The 23,378-nt window shown below is 49.6% G+C and overlaps 1 protein-coding gene across 1 annotated transcript in view; it reads right to left on the minus strand.

Annotated features, from left to right (window-relative positions):
* The window catches only part of LOC147668875 (E3 ubiquitin-protein ligase TRIM4-like), an 80,843-nt gene that overhangs the window by 15,681 nt on the left and 41,784 nt on the right, over window positions 1–23,378 (minus strand). Inside the window, exon 3 of the mRNA XM_086948377.1 lies at window positions 11,168–11,398. Coding sequence (XP_086804503.1) covers window positions 11,168–11,398 — 231 coding nt within the window. The remainder of the gene's footprint in view (window positions 1–11,167; window positions 11,399–23,378) is intronic.

Consider the following 23,378-nt stretch of genomic DNA (forward strand, 5'->3'; position numbering starts at 1 on the left):
GAGAGGGATGAAGAACCCATGTACCTCAGTTACGCTCCATATTCCCTTCTGTTTGCAGAAGAAACAGGACCGGTATTTTATGTGAGTGTGACTATACACGGGAAAGTAGTAAGGGCGTTACTAGATTCTGGGTGCAGACATTCGGTTGTACGACAAGAACTGGTACCCCCCTCATGTCTAATGGGTGGGAAAACTGTGCATATACGCTGTGTTCATGGGGACATTAGGGAGTACCCCCTGGCTACCGTTAGTTTGTGTACCGCTGCAGGAACCATAACGGAAGTGGTGGTAGGAGTCATGCCTACTCTACCAGAGCCCGTGATCATAGGCACCGATAACCCAGGGTTTTCTGCTCTAATAAAGGATGCCTTGCAAACTGATCCACGTAACGCACTGCTTGTTCCTGAGCCTTGGGCTAGAGATAGACACTTTAGAACAGCACAGTTGAATGACGCTACACTTCCCAACGCTTGGCAAATTGCCCATTCTGGTCAGGATCCTTCGCTGAGGACATTCCCCACCTTTATTGAGAATAACGGGTTATTGTACAGGTTAGCTAAGCCCGATGACACGCCACAACTCTTAGTTCCTGTCGACTTTAGAGACCAGATACTCTTTTTTCCACATGCCCATTTATTGGCAGGTCATTCAGGGGCAGAAAAGACAGGGCAGGCCATCTTAAAACATTTCTTTTGGCCTGGAGTATACGCACAGATACAACGTTATTGTCAGGAGCGTCAGATTTGCCAGCGTAGGAATCCTTATGTTCCCCCACCGGTTCCTCTGAACCCACTACCCATCATCGGGAAGCCGTTTGACAGAGTAGGAATGGACCTTATCGGTCCATTGCCAAAATCAACAAGAGGACATTTGTATGCCCTGGTCTTAGTGGACTATGCCACTCGGTACCCCAAAGCATTCCCTCTCAGAGCAGCCACTTCTACAGCCATCACTCAGAAGTTAGTGGAAGTCTTTTCTCGAATGGGCTTTCCTCGTGAAAATATTACAGATCAAGGAACCCCATTCGTTTCACGTTTAATGGCCCAAGTCTGTAAACAACTAAGAATCAAACACATTAAAACCTCTGTATACCATCCCCAGACAGATGGCCTAGTTGAAAGGTATAATGGTAGCCTAAAACTCACCCTGAAGAAACTTTTGTCCGGGGATGGCAAGAATTGGGACCAGTTGTTACCTTTGGCCCTTTTTGTCCTCCGAAGCCAAAAACAAGCTAGTCTAGGTACCTCTCCTTTCGAACTGCTGTTTGGTCGTGCTTCAAGGACACTTCTAGAGATTACGAAGGACAGTTGGGAAAAGGAGTGAGCCCAAGAGGCGGAGGCTCTCTTGGACTATACACAACAACTACAGACTAGGCTCCATAAACTAAGGACACTGGCTCATGAGCATCTCGCTGTAGCCCAGAAGAAACAAAAGACATTTTATGATAAAGGAAAAAAATGGAGAGAATTGGATGTGGGCGACTGGGCTTTAGTGTTATTACCATCCTCTACACACAAGCTCAGGAAAGAGTGGCAAGGACCTTTTGAGGTTCCCCGAAAAATAGGAAAGACCACCTATGTACCACGTGTGAAAGGAAACAAGACTCAAATGTATCACATTAACCTGCTAAAAAAGTGGCTGGGAAAACCTCCCCAATCGGTGCAAAGAGTTGAAACTGTACCTCATACTGTGCAAAACACTGCTATCAATCCAGAAATAACGGAGGCTCAACGAGAAGAGATTCTAACTCTACTTCTCCGTTATAAGGATGTTTTTTCTGACCAACCCGGAAAAACCAACATAGCGGTTCACACCATTCCCACTCCACACGGAACCGTAGTGAAACAAAAACCTTACAGGATCTCTGAGGCCAGAAGACAAGCCTTTCAGGAAGAAATCAGCCAGATGTTACATTCCGGAGTGATTGTACCCTCTAAAAGTAACTGGTGTTCTCCGGTTGTACTTGTTCCCAAACCGGATGGCAGTATCCGGTTTTGCATTGACTTTAGAGCTGTCAATAGGGTCCCAAAACAGGATGCTTATCCACTACCTCGCGTGGATGAACTGCTGGAGCGTCTTGGTGAGGCTCAATATATTACGACTATTGACCTCACCAAGGGGTATTGGCAGATTCCCCTACACCCAGCAGACCAAGAGAAAACAGCCTTCTCTACCCCCTCAGGCCATTATCAATTTACTGTTCTTCCTTTTGGCCTGCATGGGGCCCCGGCCACATTCCAGAGAGCAATGGATACAGTCCTGTCCTCCCACCAACAGTATTCTTCAGCTTACTTGGACGACATTGTCGTCTTTAGTAAAACGTGGGAAGACCACAAAGTGCATCTCGAGAAAATTCTCTGTAGTCTACGCACCACAGGCTTCCACATTAATGCCAAGAAAACCAGAGTAGCCTTCAAAAAGGTTAAGTACCTAGGGTACGTTTTGGGAAATGGACTTATCGAACCACAGACAGAGAAAGTGAAGGCTATCCTAGAACTTCCCTATCCCAAAACCAAAAGGGAGTTGAGGGCTTTCTTAGGACTAGTGGGCTACTACAGAAGGTTTATTCCGCAGTTTGCAGAAATAGCCAGTCCTCTCACAGACTTGTTGAAGAAATCTCAGTCATCCCCTAGGTTATCAGCCCCTGGTCCTAAAGAAGCCAAAGCTTTCCAGGCGTTGCAGACTGTCCTTACCACTTCGCCTGTTCTGGTCTCACCGAACTATAAGAAACCTTTCATTCTCCAGACAGATGCCTCTGGGGTGGGTATTGGGGCAGTCCTTTCCCTGGAGGACTCCGATGGATTGGAAAGACCGGTTCTTTATATCAGCCGCAATCTCTTCCCCAGAGAACAGGCTTACTCCACAATTGAGAAAGAGTGTTTGGCTGTCCGCTGGAGTGTGGACAAGCTCCGGTATTATCTGGAGGGTCGTCCTTTTGTTCTGTATACGGACCATGCCCCTTTGACGTGGCTGCAACGCAACCGTGGCCACAACGACCGCGTCCTTAGGTGGTTTCTCGCTCTCCAGCCCTTCCAAATTGAGGTCCGACATCGTAAGGTTCTTGACCAGGGCAACGCTGACTTCCTGTCCCGGTTCCCTCTTTCCCCCGATCGGGGAAACCCTGGGGGGGGATGTGTCAGGGGGTCCCTACCTGCCACGACTCTGCTACTGATGTTTGTCCCTCTTTGTTTCCGCCTCGGCACACACAGGATGTCCGCTCACCTTTAACGGCCGCCTGGGCTTACCCGGACTCGGGGCCTTCATCAGTGACGTCATCCCCTGATGTCCAATCATCGCTTTCGACGGCGCTGATAACGCGAGAATTCGAACAGAGGGGCGCGAATGTCGGAGCAGAGCAGGAAGCATCGGACGTCTTCGCCGCTGGACGGAAGGAACCCGGAGCCGGATTGCTGAAGGAGACCGAAGCAGGAGTCGAGGAGAGACCGCCAGCACTACAGCCAGGAGGCCAACGGCACCACGCTCCGCCCAGCCACACTTCACCTGGAGAAGTGTGGCACCGCAAGGTACGGGCTCGTATACGGGGGCTCTTTCAGTCAGAGGGAGGGAACGGGTAGAGGGCGGCTGGGTGGACAAGAGACGGGAGCGCTTAGAGTGCCACCCCCATTAAGGAAACACAACAACCGGTGATGGTCCCTGGTGATCCCCCTCACGTCCTTTCCCCGCCCCTCGCTCGTATCAGATAAATAGTGCAGTCCAGTAATGTGGCGTATTCTTTCTTTCTTTTCATTTCTGCACAACGCCCCTTGCGAGTGAGAAGACCTTCCGCCTGATGTCCAACTGGGGAGTCCTGGTGGAACAGAAGAAAGACCTATACGTCGGCCTACAGTCTTTGATTCCTTTGTATATTCAATAAACCCCCAGTACCACTGCACCCTACTTTGTGACTTTGCCTCTTTGCTCACTACCCTAGCAACAGCAACCCTTACATCCTGGTTGTCAGGACTCCTTTTGAGCGGGTCAGAATTGACATTGTTGGGCAGTTGGACCCTCCGACCTCTTCGGGACACAGGTTCATTTTGGTGTTAGTGGACCACGCCACTTGGTACCCGGAGGCTATTCCTCTGAGGACCATCACTGCACCTGTGGTGGCGCGGGCCCTGATGGGGAATTTTACCTGAGTGGGATTTCCAAGGTCGTGGTGTCAGATAGGGGCACAAATTTCATGTCGGCCTACATGCAGGCCATGGGGAAGAAGTGCCGAGTGACCTATCGGTTCTCCACTCCTTACCACCCCCAGACTAACGGGCTCGTTGAGCGCTTTAATAAGACTCTGAAGGGGATGATCCGGAGCCTGCCAGAAAACTTGAGGCGGAAGTGGTACGTATTCCTCCCTTGTCTGCTGTTTTCATACCGCGAGGTACCACAGAAGGGAGTCGGGTTCAGCCCTTTTGAGCTGCTCTATGGCCACCCCATTAGGGGGCCCCTCAGCCTTGTGAAGGAGGGGTGGGAGAAGACTTCAAAGAAGCTTCCCTGAGATGTCATCAGCTACATGCTGGCATTCCGCAGCCAGATGGCCAAGCTGTGGAAGGAAGCCTCAGACAACCTGGAGGCTAGTCAAGCCGTCATGAAGGAGTGGTATGACCGCAACGCTCGGACGGTGGAGTTGGATGCTGGACAGAAGGTGTGGGTTACTGAGCCAGGGGTGCTTAGTGCCCTCCAGGACCGGTGGACTGGTCTGTACAAAATTGTGGCGCGACGAGGCCAGACTACCTATGTTGTTGATTTGAAGACCCCCCGACAACCCCATCGGGTGCTCCACGTCAACCGCCTGATGCCCCACCATGAGCGATCTGAGCATGCTCTCCTCATGGTGATGGATGGGAGCGAGGAGGAAGAGATTGAGCCTCTTCCTGACCTTCTCACGGCCCAGGAGAAGGATGGATCGGTGGAGGGAGTGGTCCTCTCCCCATCCTTGACCCCAGAGCAACTGAGGGATTGCCGCCAGGTGTGGGAGCAGTATGCCTCGCTGTTCTCCCTCACACCTGGAATCACCCATCTGTGTACCCATGATGTGGACACAGGGGACAGCCCAACTGTAAAAACCAAGTCTTACCGGCTGTCCGATAAAGTCAAGAACAGCATCCAGAGTGAGGTGGCCAAAATGCTGGAGCTGGGGGTTATCGAACCTTCCAGTAGCCCTTGGGCTAGTCCGGTCGTGTGGTGCTGAAAGCCGCCCCACCGGGCAACACACCAAAACTTCGGTTCTGTGTGGACTATCGGGGATTGAACTCTGTCACCAAAACAGACACTCACCCGATACCACGGGCAGATGAGTTGATTGACCGGCTGGGAGCAGCCCGGTGCCTCAGTACCATGGACTTAACATCAGGGTACTGGCAGATTTCCATGGCCGATGGGGCCACTTTCAATTTAGAGTGATGTCCTTCGGGCTCAAGAATGCTCCGGCCACCTTCCAGCGGTTGGTGAACCAGGTGCTGTCTGGCCTGTAGTCCTTCTCAGCGGGGTACCTAGATGACATGGCTGTCTTTAGTAGGACCTGGGAGGACCATCTGCAGCATCTCCAGGAGGTGCTACAGGCTCTGCAACATGCTGGCTTGACCATCAAGGCTAGTAAGTGCCAGATTGGACAGGGATCTGTTGTCTACCTGGGACACCTGGTGGGCTGGGGTAAGGTGCAACCCCTCCAGGCCAAAATTGAGACCACCATGGCCTGGGAGCCCCCCAAAACCCAAACTGAGGTGCGAGCTTTCCTCGGCCTCACTGGATATTACCGCCAGTTAGTCAAGGGGTATGGTACCATTGTAGCCCCCCTGACGGAGCTGACGTCCAAGAAACAGCCACGAAAAGTGATATGGACTGCTGCTTGCCAAGAGGCATTTGAGACACTGAAGCACACGATGTGCACCGCTCTGGTGCTTGCAACACCTGACCGTCCTGATCTCAGCAGAAGCGGTCGCTCCCCATGCTTCTCCCTGCTCTGCCTGCCGCTGGATATCGTAGCGCTATACTGCAAGTGTGCTCTCTGAAGCATTATTGCCTGATTGCTCTGTTGAATTATATCGTAGCGCTATACTGCAAGTTTGCTCTCTCATCTACTGTTGCCTGTTTGCTCACTTTGTTTGTATCGTAGCGCTGTATTGCCAAGGTGCGCTTTCGCGATCGTTTCAGTTGTGCTTTGCTGCCTGTGTGACTCATTTGCGCCAGATTGTGCCGGTGCCTCTGCCATTTTCTTTGCATTTATTTACTTTGTGCCCCAATCCTGTTTCGCTTTTGGCTTGCTGCCATTTTGTTGTTGTTGTGCCTCCCTGCCCGGCTCTCCACCCCGCTCCCGCCTCCCAGCTGCTCCTCCCTCACCCCTCCCCCCTCCACTATCCTCATATGACAGATGCCTTCGCGCGCAGCGTTCACGCGCAGCAGTTGCGCCCCATGTGCGCCGAAGGTGCACCAAAGGTAAGCCCGTCGATGCCCGTCCGCGGCAGGACCGCGCCCAGCGCCCGACCCCCTGGTCCTCACAAATCCCACTCCACCCGCATAACGTACAATGCCGCATCCCTCTCAGCACTCAACCCCGGCCAACTCCAAGACTGCTACTGAGCCGCCCCTGGACACACCCACGAACCCTTCACCTGCCACTCCTGCGAACTCGACTGCATCAAGACCCACACTAAATCCACAGACTCCAAACAGAGCTCCGACACTAACCATCTGAAGTGCATCCTACTCAACACCCGCTCGGTCTACAGACATGCAATTGAACTTTGGAACCTAAAGCTGTCAACAGTCAGCTCGCACCTTCCTCGAAACCAACAAATCCCTCGACCCTTCACAGTCCGGCTTCCGAGCCAAACACAGCACCGAGACTGCCCTCATCGCAGCAACTGACGACATTCGAAAACTACTGGACAACGGAGAAACAGTCGCCCTCATCCTACTTGACCTCTCCGCAGCCTTCGACACGGTCTGTCATAGCACCCTCATACAACGCCTCAACAACGTCGGAATACCCATTGGTCTGCCATCTTTCCCAATTCTTGGGAAGAGGTCAGATCAGAGTCAATCAGGTGTTGATGCAATAACTTGTTCTGACAATTATTAAGAATTTGCTCTCTCATAATCAAATTATACAATCCTGTATAGTCATTGACCTTACTGCCTAGTAACCAGCCTTCCAGAGTCTTAGTGGCAGAATCAACAAAGTCAGTCCCATCCAGAGTCTGTGTCTTTTGTGTATCTCTGAACAGCAACCTGTACTGCTCAGTGGTTAAGCCAAACCCATCTATTAGAGCACTCTTCAGGACATTGTAGTTGTCAGCATCCCCATCACTAACTATGAGGAACTTGTCTCTACCTTTTTCTGAAAAGGAGAGCCATAAGGTTGCTGCCCACTGACTTTGGGGTACCTGCTGTACTTTGCAAGCCCTCTCCAAAGCAGCTATCCACTTGTGGATGTCATCCCCACTCTGGTAGGAAGGGACAATCTTACTTAGGTTTTTATGGTCATTTGACCTTTCCCTACCTCTAGGGATGTTGCTGCCACCAGTGGAATCTAATCCACTCAACTGTTGTTGTCTAGCAAGAGTCAGGGTCAATTTGGCAAGGGCGATTTCTTGCCTTTTGATCCTAAGATTGGCTTCCCTCATCCTAGCCTTATGCTCTCTTCTCTGAGGTGAAGTCATCCTCATCACTGCTGAGTTATTTGCCCCTACTGAGTCATAAGAGTAGTGGGAGTCACTGGAAAGTGACCTCCTCCTTCTGTGATCAGTGTTAGGCCTACTTGCGGGCCAGGATAGGATTCTCTCCTGTCCAGCCCCAGGTAGTCCTATGTTGACCTGGTTCTGTTCTTCAACTTGGACCTGATCATCATCCTCCTCATCAGACCCCCCTGGATTGTTATCCTGGGAATCCTCTGTGGATGGATGGCCCCCCTTCCACTACCTGTCTGATCTGGGGTTGCTGCTTTCTCAGCATCATACTCCATTAACAAATCTATAGGGTGTCTTAGGGTTGGACTCTGTCCTTGTCTCAGTCTCCTGAGTGAACACAAGCTTCTAAGTTCATTAAAAGTAAATGTGTCATAGTGAGAAGGGACCCTGGGAGGGTCAACTTCTTCTGGGAGAGACACACTAGGCTCTCCTCTCAAGGACATTCTCTAGTGAGATGTGGTGTGTGCAGCTACCTACACTAATTGTTCCATACTAGAACCTCACTAGGAGTTGTAGTAAGGGTGTGCTTGGCCCTTTCCTCTACAACAACTAAGTTCAGTAGAACTTAAGTATTATAAGACTTGATGTATATGTACCTCTAGGTACCTTAATGTGATCTTTCAAATGATATCTTAAGATTATGTGGTAAAACAACAGCAAGCTCTTATCCCTACCGCTGCACACCAATGTGAGAAGTTAGCCTGGCATATGCTGTCCACTATTCTAGTGGGCACCTTGCACCAGTCTAAACGGCCCTTTTGGTGATGGTTGTAAAGTCAACCTTATAGACCAGCTATAGATCAGTTATCCTAGTGGTAGCATGGACAAGCAGTCTTAGGCTAAAACTTCAGAGAGCATGTGAAGCCAGCTGTTTTACCATATATAATCCCTTGAATACCAAATGAAAGGACACCACACAAGGTATATCAAATATATATGTATTTATTACTAACACAACGCCTCTGCACTCTTTATGAGGTCAGAGTTCGAGATACTTTACAAGTTACTCACTAAGCATACTATAAGTTGCACAAATACAATTCTGCCCTAGGGGCCTCATGAACCATATACTGAGTGGTATAAGAGGCACTTCAGGAAAGGTGAATAGGCCTAGGGCCTAGGGAATCGCTGGGGCTACACTACAGGAACAAAGGTTTTTAAAAAGGAAACCCACGGGAGACGCGTGCAGTGTGGGAACACAGACGCCAGTTACTATTGACTTACAATGGAGAACGAAGAGGACCCAGAGGATCCACCTCCCACCTTCCACCTCTTAACCCAAGGAGATCACCTGCAGTGTCACAAAAGTTACTGATTAAGAACACTTCCGGGTGGACTACGGTGAAACCCCTTTAAACTAGGACACTTGGATAGTCAATACCCATGGGAGCACTGGAGTACTCGAGTTACCTCACCCAGGGAAGCCGGGTACAGAGGTGCCTTTTCGTGTCGGGTTTCGTCAATGCTTTCAATGGAGACCTGCAAAAGAAGTGCTGCAGGCGGCCAAAGGAAGTGTGTACAGGTGGATCCAGGAGTGGATCAAGGAGCTGAAGAACCTGAAAGCAAAGGGGACAGAGTCTGGGTCACTAGCCAGTGACCAGGAAGGAACCAGGATGGAACCAGATGATGTCGCAATGCAAACAGGTGAAGAGGTGAAGCTTTTCTCTGCAGCCACGAGGACCAGGAGGTGTCGAAATTGACCAGGTGCTGGAATCTAGCTGTCCCATAAAGGATCTAGATGCCTGTGGTGTCGGTATCCGGATTGGACCCAACAAGCCTTGGTAACCACAACCCAAGCAGGAAATGAAGATTCTCTTCAGGTCAGACCAGCAAAGTCTGAGGTGCTTTTGTTTTGGAAGGAAGCTGGAGCAAGCCCAGTGCAACTAGGCAAGCATTGGAAATTCAAAGGATCATCTTCAGGGGGCTCACTAGCCAATGGACTAGCAACCGGGAAGACACATCAAGTTGAAATGCAGGAGCGGGCCCTACGAGGCACTCATGGAGTGTAGAGGGCTGAGCTCTGGTGTAGATATTGCTCGGGTCTGGGGCTTCTCGGGCCCCAATCCACAACTGTGAGTTACATCAGGAGTCGATGCAGTTAGCAATTTTCAGGTTGTCCAGGGAGTCTGGTCCCCTCGTCTCTCGTGTCTGCCACGGGTCTCAGCTTTGCTGTGGATGTGGGACGGAGTCCAAGAAGTCTGGAAGTCCAGTCCTGAGTAGCTGAGTTGTCGGGTTCCATCGGAACCATCGACAAAGCAGACTGGCAAGTTGCTGGTGGTGCCTGTTTGGACAGGGTGGTCACTCATAGAACATAAGGGAGATCTTCTTCATTCTTCTAGTCAGCATACAATGTCGAAGTCCAAGAGTTCTATTTCGTAGTTTCTTTCCAGGGTAATCTGATGTCTCTAGACACAGCTCCTAACTTTATACCAAACTAAGGGTCTGGATTATTTGCTAGGTCCCTCCTATGGGCGGACCTTGAGAAGGGGGTGATTACACCCCTTTCTCTTTGTCCAGTTTTGTGCCAGAGCTGGGGCTGGAGTGCCCCAGCAACTGGTTTGAACTGGGCTATGCACGGAGCACCTTGTGTGCCCCAGGCAGTGTCTCATTTTGCAGCCCTCCCTGCCCCAATACACTAAATGACTGTTTGGGGAGTTGCTAGCACCTCCCAAGGCAGGAAACCTATTGTCCAGGCCTCCCCTGCCGGAGTTTCGTCCAGCAGCAGGAGGTCAGACTTGTGTCTGTGGCAGTGGCATCCTTTTTGTGATGCTGAGGCTCTGTTTAACTTTAACCGGGTAAAGCAGTAACTACATGTCTTCTCCCTCTAGAAGGGTGGATGCTACCCTGTGCCAATGTGAAAAAGCAGAAATGCACCATATCTATGAAATACAAAGTATTCCTGTCCTTACCCCCTGTGCTGGAGCACGATGTGTTTCCTAACGTCAATATAGGCACCGTTGCAGCATAATTGTTTTTGTGCAGGAAGGTGTTCTTTCATGCATGTGGGTAGAATCTACACTTAGGCCAACAAAGAGCAGTGATTGGAGTTTGTCTATTGATGCAGCCATTGAAGGCCACTGTGTATAGAACCTGGCAGGATATGAAGACGTCATCAATACATCATTCTAGTATTGGACTGGCCTAAAGGCAACCAGTCAGTACCTGCTGGACTGCTCTTACAGGTCAGTGTGTTGGCCAGTTTCTGGGCCGATTGTGGGCCTTTTTTATGGTATGGTGGGCAGGTTCTGACTATTATTACCCTTCGATTACTGCAAACATTGCTTGCCGCAAGAACAAATGCGTCCACTCACGGTTGCCTGGCAAAACACCTATTTACAAGTTCACAGCTGAACGATTGTCAAATATGAGCCACTTTTTTAGCTATTGAATTCACTAGCGGGCCACTTTTAGTTAGGTGCTGAGACCTATTTTCTTACCCAGTCTGACCCAGTGGACCGTATAGCATTTGAAACTAGGCTCACCTGAAGGAAGTCCACAGTTGACATCTTAAACATTGACTCTATCTCACTGATTTTGCTGTTGAGAGTCAATGTTTTTGTTTTGCGTTTCTCTGTGTTCTGTTCTTCAGCCACCTCGAGGTCCTTCTTCATTTTATGCAGCCTCCCAAGCTCTGCATTCATTATTTCTTTCAGGAACAGCTGCAGTTCCCCAAACTTAGTTTTAATGTTCTGCTCCTCATCTTTCAACTTTTTCTGTCAGGAGTAAAGAAAGACATGAGTGTCCAATCAAAGAGATGAAACTGCAAATGTCAGAGAAAGCTCTACCAACAATCAAAACACAAACACACTAACGCTCTGTTAAGGATTACTCATTAATTCAGATGTTTCAAAGCCAACATAACAGAATTTTCACAAGACGTCGTCAAAAACTCATTCTGCCCAAAAGTTAAAAGTATGAAAAGGTGTTTAGATTCAGTTGTATGTGATGAACTCAGCAGGCACTACATCAACCACAACCACACAGACACAACTGCATCTCAATGCTTCATCTAGTCATCACCACACCGACCACCACCACACTGATTCCACTATATCAACCTGATACGGCATCTACATTCCACTTCACTGACCACTATCACGAAGACACCACTATATCAACCTGTTACAACCTCTTCCTATTGCTTCATCACCCACCCCACACATACACAACTATAACTACCTATTACAACATCTCCATTTCACTGAACTGAGCACCACTGCGCAGACACAACTGTAGAAACGTGATACAGCTTCCACCTTTACAGATCGAGACAGTGCTCTGTGGTGGGCTCAGCTTGAGACAAAGAAATATCAGCCAGCTCCCTGCCCAAACGCTGGCTTCTCACAAAGTGATCTTTTCCTTTACAAGGGTAACGCACAACAAGAACACATTTCAAAACACCACGTTGAATGTTATTTTCTTCTGTGCTAGTTGCTTCTGCTGACTTCCATCTGTTGACCCTACAGTGGCTGTTGGCTTCTACAGAGTTCTTCAATGTGATGCCACTATGGTTGCTGCCATTTACCTTCTGAAATACCGACTCCTTTGTTGGCCATGAATTAAGACCCCAGACATTGTCGGTGCCTTGGGTGGGACCCGAAGATGAAGCATGCCACCAACTAGGTTGGTGGGCGAGGGCCTTCTTAAAAACTAATATGTTTCCCTAAAGACACATACAACATGAGCGTTATCAGTGTAGCTAGCTCCTATTGATGACTACATACATCCCCTGGGGAAGTGAACTAGCTACTCTAGTTCCTCACTCTTCTTTTTGATTAATATTACTAGACGTTATAGGATATCAACGTTGAGAATTGATGAAGGTGGATGGATGGTCTGATGTTTCCCACCGAAACAAGTGTTGATGTTCCCTTTTACCATAGCGGTTTGGCTTTACAAAATCGATATAACTCACTATCCTCTGCTTTCATTTGAAGACCAGGACTTTGTCCTTAGGATTTTGTTTTTATTCCTTGGACTACTTGTTGGGTTTGTATCTTGATTCTTTTCTGTGGTACGAGGCATAGGTGGAGCTCCACTGGGGAATGGATTCTGGAACCGAAGGTGCGGGAGAAGGTTGGTGATCCAGTGGCTGGACGTATAGGGTTATGTTCAGCTCCTGTCTTGTTGGAATAAAAGTTACTCTTACTGAACTCACCGACCTTGTTCTATTCACCGGCGATGAGTTGCCAGCCAACAAGACCCCCTCACATGCAGAGCGAGCAGCATCGGAGCGGTTAATCCTTTAGCCAGATTTGTCGCTGAAGAGGCGTGGTCTCGAGCCCGAAGAGGACCACACATTTCTAAGCTAGCGGCACATCCTACAAGGCATCGTTTCCATTTGAGGTACTGTTTTGTGTGTACTCAGAGTCTCTGCGATTTCGCCCTCATTACGAGCTCCGGCGCAAGCTACCTGACCTTTGTCTGTCCTGCCTTTCCTGCATCGGCCGAATGTGCCACATACGCGAATCACGTTTAGCGGCCATTGTATGTCTCATATCCAAATATTGAGACACATTACCTGTCCTGCACCTGACCAACTCACACATACGCGCATTATGTTAGCAGCCATTTTAGGCCTCACATCTTTAATAAAACATTTCTTCCTCACATCAGCACGCATGTTCGCATACAACGTGGTGGCCATTTTGCTTTGAGCTAAATCACTTTCAATACCTTTTATGTACACACTGCAGTTTTGCAACTACAATTGCGACACACTCAGCTCTTCAAACAGTGCGTACTTTCTTCAACTTCTGTGACACACACCCATCCAATTACCATGAGTGTGCTCCTTATCAAAATAGTAGTAATTCTCAACTATTTGTTGCTCAAATTATATCCAACTCATTTTATTCTATTTGAATTTCCAAAAATGTTTTCAGCTTCTTCAACTTAGGTATAATTTACTCAGTCATGCAACAAGCAATAATGTCTCCTGCTGCATTCACACCCAATCCTGCTTCCCATGAATCGGATTGAAAAAAATGAAAAGAAAGTTTAAAGCATATTTAGACACCCTTGAAGGGGATTCATTCACACACAAAAATACATTTGTGATTTTAAGGCACTGTTTAGGTTCAGAAGGTTGTAGTATCTTAAAACATGTCCCAAAGATTTAGTTTTGTTTGTTGAAGGTGAGGGTGACGGAGTTGAAGATGAATATGCCACAGCCAATAAATCTCTTGACAATAGATTCAAAGCCTGTAAAAATTGTTACGTTGGAAAGGCACACATTTTATGAAAGAGCGCAGTCACCTGGAAAGTCTGCATTTAGTGGGTGGCAATTTCAAATTCTAAACCTGCATCCCAGGAAGTTTTAGCTGCCAAAAGCAAACACAAAAATTCAAAAGATAAACAAGTGGAAAAGGGAAAGGTGGCTGTAAACCCTTGTACAAGAGTTGGGAGTCCTACCGATGCAGCAGTACATCTCATCTTGGAAACGCCAGAGTTTGTCCTGCATTCATAAAACTTGTGCCAAATGTTTAAAACAAGGACATTTCACTAAGGTCTGTAAGTCTACTGGCAGAATGTCATTCAACACAGAATCATCTAAGAAAGTGCTCAATGTAGAACAACCCACAGGAGAATCATTCTTTTGGAAAACTTGCTGGGGCAACGCACCTTCCACCGGACCTCAGGGCAATCACTGCACCTCCCCACTGCTTCCCGCCGGACATTGGTTGCTAGTGCCGAGTTCTCCTGCCGCCGCGCTGAGTACATCTGCAGCCGCTGTGTGGAGAGACTCGGTCAAGACTCATGATGCAAATTGTTCTGATGATAATGATGATGGAGAATCACGCCGCGCGCACTTAGGACCTGGCCTCTCCGGACCCCGCCCGCCTCTGGTCTCTGGTGGTTGGTCGGGCGGACGGCCCAATCGACGTCCGGCCGACCCATTTCCGGTCCGGCGATATCGCGTGACCTAAGGGTCAGGGGGTGGGGCCTATTTAGGGTCAACTCCCTGTGACTGGGGTCTCTGTTCCTGCTATCACTCCTGGATACCTGACTGCTCACGCCGGCACCTGCCCATTCTCGTGACCCGGGCCAGCTTTCCGAAACTATAGAAGCAGAAGGATCCAGCATCGTTCGTGTAGCCAGGTAAGGGGTCGAGTTGCTCGGAGGGCTTAGTGGGCAGCCGTGAGTCACAGTGGGTGCTGGGAAGGGATAGGTGTGTTGCTGCCTTACGGGGCTTATGGCTGTGTGCGGGGTTCCTCGTGGTATGGGCTCCTGCCGGGCGGCGTGAACGGTGCTTAGGGGTGCGGGAGCAGGGAACTCAGGGCGCGTTAGGTGTTATAGCAAGGTAGTGCGAAGCGTGATATAGTTAGCATGGCGCCCAAAAAGGGAGGACAAAAGCGGAAAGATTCTGAGCCTGAATTGGCACAGATTATGAAGTTACTACTGAAGAAGTTGAGCAAGGAGGCTCCCGATAGCGGGGATGAGAGCGATTCTTCCCGGGGGGAACAGCCTGAGGTCTTATAGCGGCCGCGCAGGGGGGTGCCACTGAAAGCCGCTTGTCTGCCATTAAAGAAAAAAGCCAAAGGCACAGCCTAATAGAAAAGGGAGAGCCAGGCAGGGGAAAAGTAGGCCTAGCCCTGTCAGGGGGAAACGGGACGAGGGATCAGTAGGTCCCGTCACCACGCCTCCATTAGATGCAGAGCAGGTGTACCCTTCAGACCCCATTCCGAATGTGCCCGCGCCAATAGACCCAGTGGGTTCAGTTTTGTCTGAGATTAGGGAGGCGCTGAAGGCGTTGGCCCCGGGAGGCCAGGTACCAATAGTTACGGTCTCCTCGGCCCCACTCCCACCGCAGCCGGTGGCCACAGTGGCAGCCGCAGTGGCAGCCGCGTGCGATCCGTTAGATAGCTTGCTGGCGTCAGTTTACACATTAGTGGGCCAATTATCAGCTCCGGAGAAAGTATTTGAGAGAGTGAGCGCTGGAGCGGCGGCGCCGCGGGGGCCCCCTCAGGCCACAGAACAGGGCGCGTTGCAGGACATTCAGAGGCAGTTGGCCCTCCTAGTCGAGTCGCGCAAGGCGTTGCCCAGTGTAGCGATTGGAGCCCATCCCCCTGCGACAGCGATAGCTGTAACACCTACAGGAGGTAAGCCTGGTGATGCTGCAGCAAGGAGCAGCGAAGTGGGGGTTAGTCAGGGGAACGTATTGTCTCAGTCAGGGATGTTAGCGACGCATGTGAGTATGGAAATGCGAGAGAAGATTTGGAAGGGTGCCTACGTAGACATATTCTCCCTTATCAGGCCGAAGAGAAGAGAGGAAGATTACAAAGACAGGGAGGGGAAAGAGCACTCCTTCCGAGATCGGAGACCTAGGATTGAGGAGACAATAACCAATTGGTTGTTCGGCTTTCACGTTTATATGACAGTGTTGTTGGAAAAAAGGCCAGAGTTGGCGATTCCGCTGGTGTTTTATACCAATAAGATCGTGAAGGCCCACTCCACGCATGGTGGTTCAGCCTGGTTGACATACGATAGGGAGTTTCGCCTGGCGAAGGAGGAAAACCCCTCCATTTGTTGGGATCAGGTTGAGGTCAATGCCTGGTTAGAGAGTGTGAGCAATAGGGAACACCCGGCTAGGCAGCCCTTTCGGACTTCCCAGGGAGGGCCGGGCGAGAAGAAAGGTACATGCTGGGCATTCAATGGCAAAGGGTGCACATGGCCCCCCGGGCAGTGCAAGTTTAAGCATGCATTCGCCTACTGATGTCACCCGTCCCATCCCGAATCAAGGTGCAACAAGAAATCCAAAGAACGGGGAGGTACAGTCCCTAAGGATATCAAGCCTCCCCAAGTCTAAACTGCCTACTCCTGTGGATATTGAAAAGATGATTTTTTGGTTGGACAGGTACCCAGACAGGGCAGCTGCTAGGATGTTGTTTGAGGGTTTTTCCAGTGGTTTCCGTATGCCAGCATCTCATGTCCCCCCTATTACTCAGTGTAGGAACCAAGTTTCAGCAAGAACCCATTCCTCAGTAGTGGCCACAAAGGTGGAAAAAGAGCGGCCCTTAGGCCGAGTAGCAGGCCCGTTCCCGGCTCCTCCTTGGGAGAATTATGTATGCTCCCCCCTGGGAGTAGTGCCCAAGAAGGAGCCGGGACAATTCAGGATGAACCATAACTTATCTGCACCGAAGGGTGCATCTGTAAATGATGCCATCGACCCGGCAGTGTGCTCAGTGACGTACTCGTCCTTTGATGCCGCGGTTCAGAAAGTGAGGGAGCTAGGTCGGGGGGCGTTGCTAGCGAAAACCGACATTGAGTCAGCATTCCGCTTGTTACCGGTGCACCCCGAGGATTACCATTTGCTAGGCTTTCAGGTCCAACAGCAATTTTATTACAACAGATGTATGCCTATGGGTTGTGCGGTCTCCTGCAAGTACTTTGAGACCTTTAGTCCATGCAATGGGTGTTTTCGCAAAAGTCAGGATGTGCAGATGTGGTGCATTACTTAGACGATTTCATGGTGATGGGCCCCGCATCGTCGGATGCCTGCGCTTTGGCCCTGAGTCAGCTGGTGGCTATGTTGAAGGATTTTGGGGTGCCGCTGGCACCGAGCATGACAGTCGGCCCTGACACGTGCATGTCCTTCCTGGGCATCGAAATTGACACAGTAGCGGGGGAATGTAGATTGCCAATGGATAAAGTAAGAGCCTTTTCCCTAGCCATTGAGGTAGCCTTGGCGTGTCCGAAGGTGACGTTGCATCAGTTACAAGTTCTTGTTGATCAGCTAAACTTTGCTTTGCGCATCATTCCCATGGGACGCCCTTTCTCGAGGTCTATAGCCAGAGCGATGGTAGGTCTTACCCAGAAGCATCATCGGGTGAGGTTAAAAGCAGGGGTTAAGGAGGACCTAAAGGTGTGGCGAGACTTCCTGGCAGATTTCAACGGGCGGGTGGTGTGGCCCGCGCCGGCGGTGTCCAGTGTTGAGCTAGGCCTATACACCGACTCAGCCGGGAGTTTTGGTTTTGGGGCAATCTTGGGCACTGCCTGGTGCGGGGCGGCCTGGCCAGCGGAGTGGCACTTAGCAGGCTTGATGAAGAATTTAGCCTTTCTAGAACTTTTTCCCATTTGGGTGGCAGTTACGGTTTGGGCGGAGCGCTTCAGGGACAGGGCTGTGACCTTATGGTCGGATAACATGGCAGTGGTTCAGGTTATCAATCGGCAAGGGGCGACCTGCCCACATGTGCTGAGGCTGCTGAAGCTGTTGGTGTTGGCATGCTTGAAATTGAATTTGACTTTTAAGGCTGCGCATATACCTGGTGTTGATAACCATGCTGCTGACGCTTTGTCTCGTTCCAAGTTGCAGGACTTCCGGAGGTTCCACCCGCAGGCGGAAGAGCGCATGACGATGTTCCCTACGTCACTGTGGAAAATTGGAGCCCCGCTTTAGCGGGGCTGGTAGGTGCTGCTCTGTGTGACCGCACCAAACGTGCCTATCAGTCACAGTTTAATGTTTACAGATCATGTGTGGAACAAGTGGGAGATGTGAGGATCTTTTCAACTGAAACGATCTACACTTTTTTACAGGTTCTTCGGGATCAGGGCAAAACAGTGTCCTATGCTAGGGCCTCCTTGGCAGCGATAGGCTTCTTTGCTAAACTGGCGGGGGAGCGGGACCCTGGGGCTTCATTCTTGATCAGGAAGGCCTTAGCGGGATGGGCCCGATTAGACGGGCCACGGCGGGACTGTCGTAGGCCTTTGGATCTCCCGACCTTGAATGATATTTTGGGGGTACTGCCTGTTATTTGCCAGTCACCGTTCGAGGGAATCATGCTGGGGGCGGCCTTCTGCCTGGCCTTCTACGGGGTCTTTCACCTGGGTGAGATAGTTGGGGCCTCCAGGGTAGACCATCGGGGGGGCCTGCAGTTCAGGGACATCTCCCTTTCCTCGGGGGCCTAGTATTGCTGTTGGGACGGTCCAAGACAGACCAAACAGGAAGGGGGGGTCACCATCCGTTTGCTGCCAGCCCCAGGGATAGCTGCCTGCCCCGTATCCCGTATGCAGGCGTACCTGGCCCGACGCCCAGCAGGGGGGGGGTCGGCTCTTTTCGTCCATGAAAACAGGGATTGCCTGTCTCAATACCAGTTTAAGGCAGTATTTGGGTTGGCCCTGGGGAATCTGGGTCTGGGAGCGGTAGGCTATTCTTCTCATTCATTTAGGGTTGGCGCCGCAACTTTGGGGGCAGGGGCCGGTCTCGCCCCTAACGTGGTGAAAAGTGTAGGTCGCTGGACCTCTGACTGCTATAAGCGATATGTGAGGCCTGAATTGTTGTAAAAACGTATTTGTGTGCAGTGTCTAACGGCTTCATCTCCCTCCTTTCTGATTAGTATGCCAGCTTCCATGTTATGGGTACTCGGGCACTCTTTCGTGCGTCGCGTGGCGGTGCGCTTGCAGCGAAGAGAGGTGGTGAAACCGGCCACATTGGGCGAGACCGAATTCGTATGGCACGCCGTTGGAGGGATGCGTATCCGACACTTGAGGCGGATCGTCGAGAAACTCAGGGCACGAGAGCACAAATCGCCGGATTGGATTATTCTGCATTTGGGAGGCAACAACATGGTCGACAGAGGGTGCTTAGCTGTCAAGGAGGCCCTACTAGCAGAGTTTGCCTGGCTGGGGCATGAGTTCCCATTTACGAAAATAGTCTGGTCTGGCATGATATCACGCAGGGCATCGGGCCCAGGAGTGCGTCCTAGATCTTTGAACGTCTCGGTGAGGCGATTGAACGGCGAACTAGCTAGGTTGTTACTCAGTGAAGGGCCGCTTGCGCTACCTCCAGCACCGGATGATTTCTGGAGAAGCAATGTACCACCAGGAAGGGGTACATTTGTCGTACTATGGAACTGATATTTTTATCCGAGAACTTTAGTCATTTATTCTGAATGCAGGTGGGGAGGGTGTCAGACCTCTGGGCCTTGGCCACCCTTGTGGCGGAGAAGAGACCTGCGATCAGTAAATAGTGGCTAAACAAAGTGGATGGGAGCCCGCTTTCCGGGCTCCATAGGCCAGCTCTGAGGGGGGATATGGCAAGCTCTCCACTGGGAGGAAGTGACCACCGGCTTGGGAGGCTAGGGCGACAGATTTCGAGCCTCCCGGGCGACCCTGGGCAGCCTGGTGGTCGAGAGGTGGGCCCCAGTAATGGCGGACAAGGATAGAAGGGCGGGACCCACCACTCTAAGGGGCAGGTGCACGGCACTCGGCGTAGGATACCCAGTTGCGAGATGCGAACCAGATGGTGTTCCTCCCTTAGGGTTGGGAAGGTGATGGAGCATGATATGCTCATAAAAGTAGTTATGTTATAACTTGTGATTTTAGATATGCATGTTATTGCTTGTCATGTTTATACAATGTGGTGAATAAACATGGCCTTTTTAACCCCACCTGAATCTCTGGTGATTTCAAAATGTGGGGATCTTGCATGTCTAGGGTAGTTGGGCGGCGGGGGAATATCTGGAGGGTACGGTTCCTATGTCATTCAACACAGAATCATCTAAGAAAGTGCTCAATGTAGGACAACCCACAGGAGAATCATCCTCAAGTGAAGAAGATCAAATTTAATGGTAACAGGATCTCCAGAATGCTTGCACACTGCTAATGCAGACACTATTAGCACACAAGGAGCAAGACAACCTGATGTGAACTGAGTAGACATCAAAATGCTAGCCGATTCTGAATCCCCTTTTACTCTTATTCATGACAAGATATGGGAAGACTTGTTTCAGCCGCTAGGGATTTCTCTAAGACATTCAACAATACGCCCAGTTGGTTATGGTGGAAAAGCCATTGATGTAGTGGGTGAATTCTATGTCAATTTATGTTTCAAGAACAGTAAATCTCAAGGGGTTGTGATGTAGCTAAGGATGATGCTTATTTGTTGCAGTGGCATGATGAAGGTAATTTAGGGATTGTTCTGGATCCCAATGATCCTCACCAAGTCATATTAAAGAAAGATTTAGGGCCAGATGTAGGAAGGCAAATACCGGTCGGTAACGGCCGATTTTGGCCGTTACCGACCGGTATTTGGAGTTTGAGATGTAGGGGCATGTTAAAATACAGATTCAGTCATTTTACCCAATCGGTAAAATACTGAATCGGTATAATTACCGAATCTGTATTTTGACATGTAGGTAGCACTGTAATCAATGCTACAGGGGTTTAAGAATTCTTAATTTACCACCAACTAGAAGTTGGTGGTAAATTATGAAAACCCTTTAAAAAGCATTTCTTTTGTTTTTGAAACAGTGCCATGTTGAAGACATACATACATACATGCCCATGCACAATTGAGGGGTGCAACAGGGTGTCAAAGTGACACCCTGCCACCCTTTAATGTTTCCCCAATTACTGAATCAGTATTTACCGATTCGGTAATTGACATTCATTCCTATGGGTCTCCAGGCCCGTAGGAATGAATGGCAATTACTGAATTGGTAAATACCGATTCGGTAATTACCGAATCATACCGATTCAGTAATTAAATCGGTAAAATTACCAACAACCCGTTTGCCAGTTCTTAAATACCGAATCGGTATGATTCGGTATTTAAGAATCGGCAATCTGGCATTACCTACATCTTGCCCTTGAGGTTCCGTGACGGTTCCGTGACGATTTGAACCCGTGTTTTCAAGTTTGTCGGAAATACACAATATTGGTATCAGTGAACCGCAAATGATCCATTTAGCATACCCTGGTGTTTTCGCTACGCTGCAAACAAGAGCACTCCTTTTATTAACACATTTCTGATCTACCCACGGCATCCATCTTAGATCATGGCAGCCATTTTGTGTTTCTTGCCCTCACATACGCAATAACCTCTGATCACTTCATTTCGATTAAGGACACGTAGCCTTAGCCGGAGATTCACCTCTTTCATGACACGTGCACCTTAAACCAGATCACGCTGTAGCTGCATGACTCGACAAAGGCTGCCTCCTCTGCCCGAGGCCAGTCTCGCTAAACTGGTTTTCGTGTCCATTGTCCTGATCATGATTAGGCGGCCGAAGCCGGTAGCCTTGCCCATTTACAACCCACAAGCATCTCTTATCCCGCTTTCCTATCTTCCACACCTGGCTCCGTTCCTTTCTTTCTGAATCTTTATTAGGGGGAGGTAACGAAATTTACGATGAGGCGGTCCGGCTCTTGAATGCAATATCGACAAGGGATTGTGATGAACTAGTGGGAACCCCTCTTCGTAGATGTTTCGTATCAGATTTTATCAACGGTTCCTGTGTACGCCAAATATTTATTGTTTATGACACAAAGGTTTTGGGAATGTACCAACATGTGAAGAATTCGCCTGAAGGCCAAAAACTAGTATATAAGGAGCAACCCACTTTGTACAATTTGAACAGGCTCCTAGATTCTGCCCGTGTGTAGTATCTGTGACTTCTGTGTCCCTGCAGTAATAAACCTTTGGTCTTTGACGCCACCATCGAGAAGCCCGTGTTTCTGTTCATTTGTGCACCAAGGCAGGTGGAACTCCGGGGTCTTTGGGTGTTGTTCCCTGACACCTCTGGACGGAACCAAAAAGTCCAGAACTCCAATTGGCGCCCCACGTGGGGCGACGTCATTCGGTACCGGTCCAAAAGCCTGAAGAGTTCGAGGAGCTTCGTGTGAAGATTCCCGAGGGAGGCGCCCCACTTCATCGATCCCGGCATATCGCAAAAGTGTACCCGAAGTTCTCTTCCACGAGGGTTCCCGTTCAGGACGGCTGCAGTGGGCCGTTGCCTTGACCGTCGCCCTGTCTTGGACCCGAGGTGCAGTCCTTAGTACGGCGAAACGTGACGGGTTTCTCCTTGGTGACGTCTTCAGTGACTCAGTTAAGTATTTAGTGATAGCTAGCTGGTTACTTTGTGAGGATTGTTAAAATCCTTGATTGGTTCGGTTTTGGTTTGGTTCTTAGTAGGATTATCACCGGTTGTTCTGGTTACGATAATCTATTTGGTTTAGTTTGGGTATCGATACAACAGTTTGTTTTGGTAGGCCTAAATTCTTGGTTTAAGTGCACACATCTGTTTTTGTGTTTTGTTTGTTTTGTGTTCCGGACTGAAAAATGGTAAGTCGGAAAATGTTGTCTTGCTTTGGTTGCAACCGTGACTCACGATTGGAGGACTCCTGTCTGGTTCCTCCGATTGGGACTCCCCTATATGATTTCTATTGTAAATTTGGTGTGGGTCCTATATCTTATAATGAGGTATGGGTCCGTTACACTGCGAAGGATGGTGTCCTTAGTTGGCCACTGCATGGTAGTTTTGAACCCGAGATTCTCGACAACTTAGAAGCGAAATTGTTTAGGAAGAAAGCCCGGCCGGCAATGTTTGATTCTTTCCGTTACTGGCGAAAAGAATCCAAACAGAGAGAAATGAAAAGGTTGAAGAAAGAACAGAAAGAACAAGAAGAGTTGACTCTAGAGCAAGCGGCTAAGCAGTTGCAGGCTAACGAGTGTGAGAAAGCCATAGATGTGGCCATTAGAGAGCATAATTTAGCGATTGACAAGTGCTATCCTGCCTTGCCATCGAAAATGGCTAAGATACTGGAGGATTCCGAAAACGATCCTCTGTTGTCTTATCTGTTACGGTCACCTCCACCGTATGCACAAGGTGCTACGGCTCCACCTGTCCCGAATGTTCAATTGCCGGTTGCTGGACAACCCGGTGTTCTTGCTCCTGTCCCTCCGAATCAAGT

Source organism: Lissotriton vulgaris, unplaced genomic scaffold, assembly GCF_964263255.1.
Source record: "Lissotriton vulgaris unplaced genomic scaffold, aLisVul1.2 SCAFFOLD_1441, whole genome shotgun sequence".
Lineage (NCBI taxonomy): Eukaryota > Metazoa > Chordata > Amphibia > Caudata > Salamandridae > Lissotriton > Lissotriton vulgaris.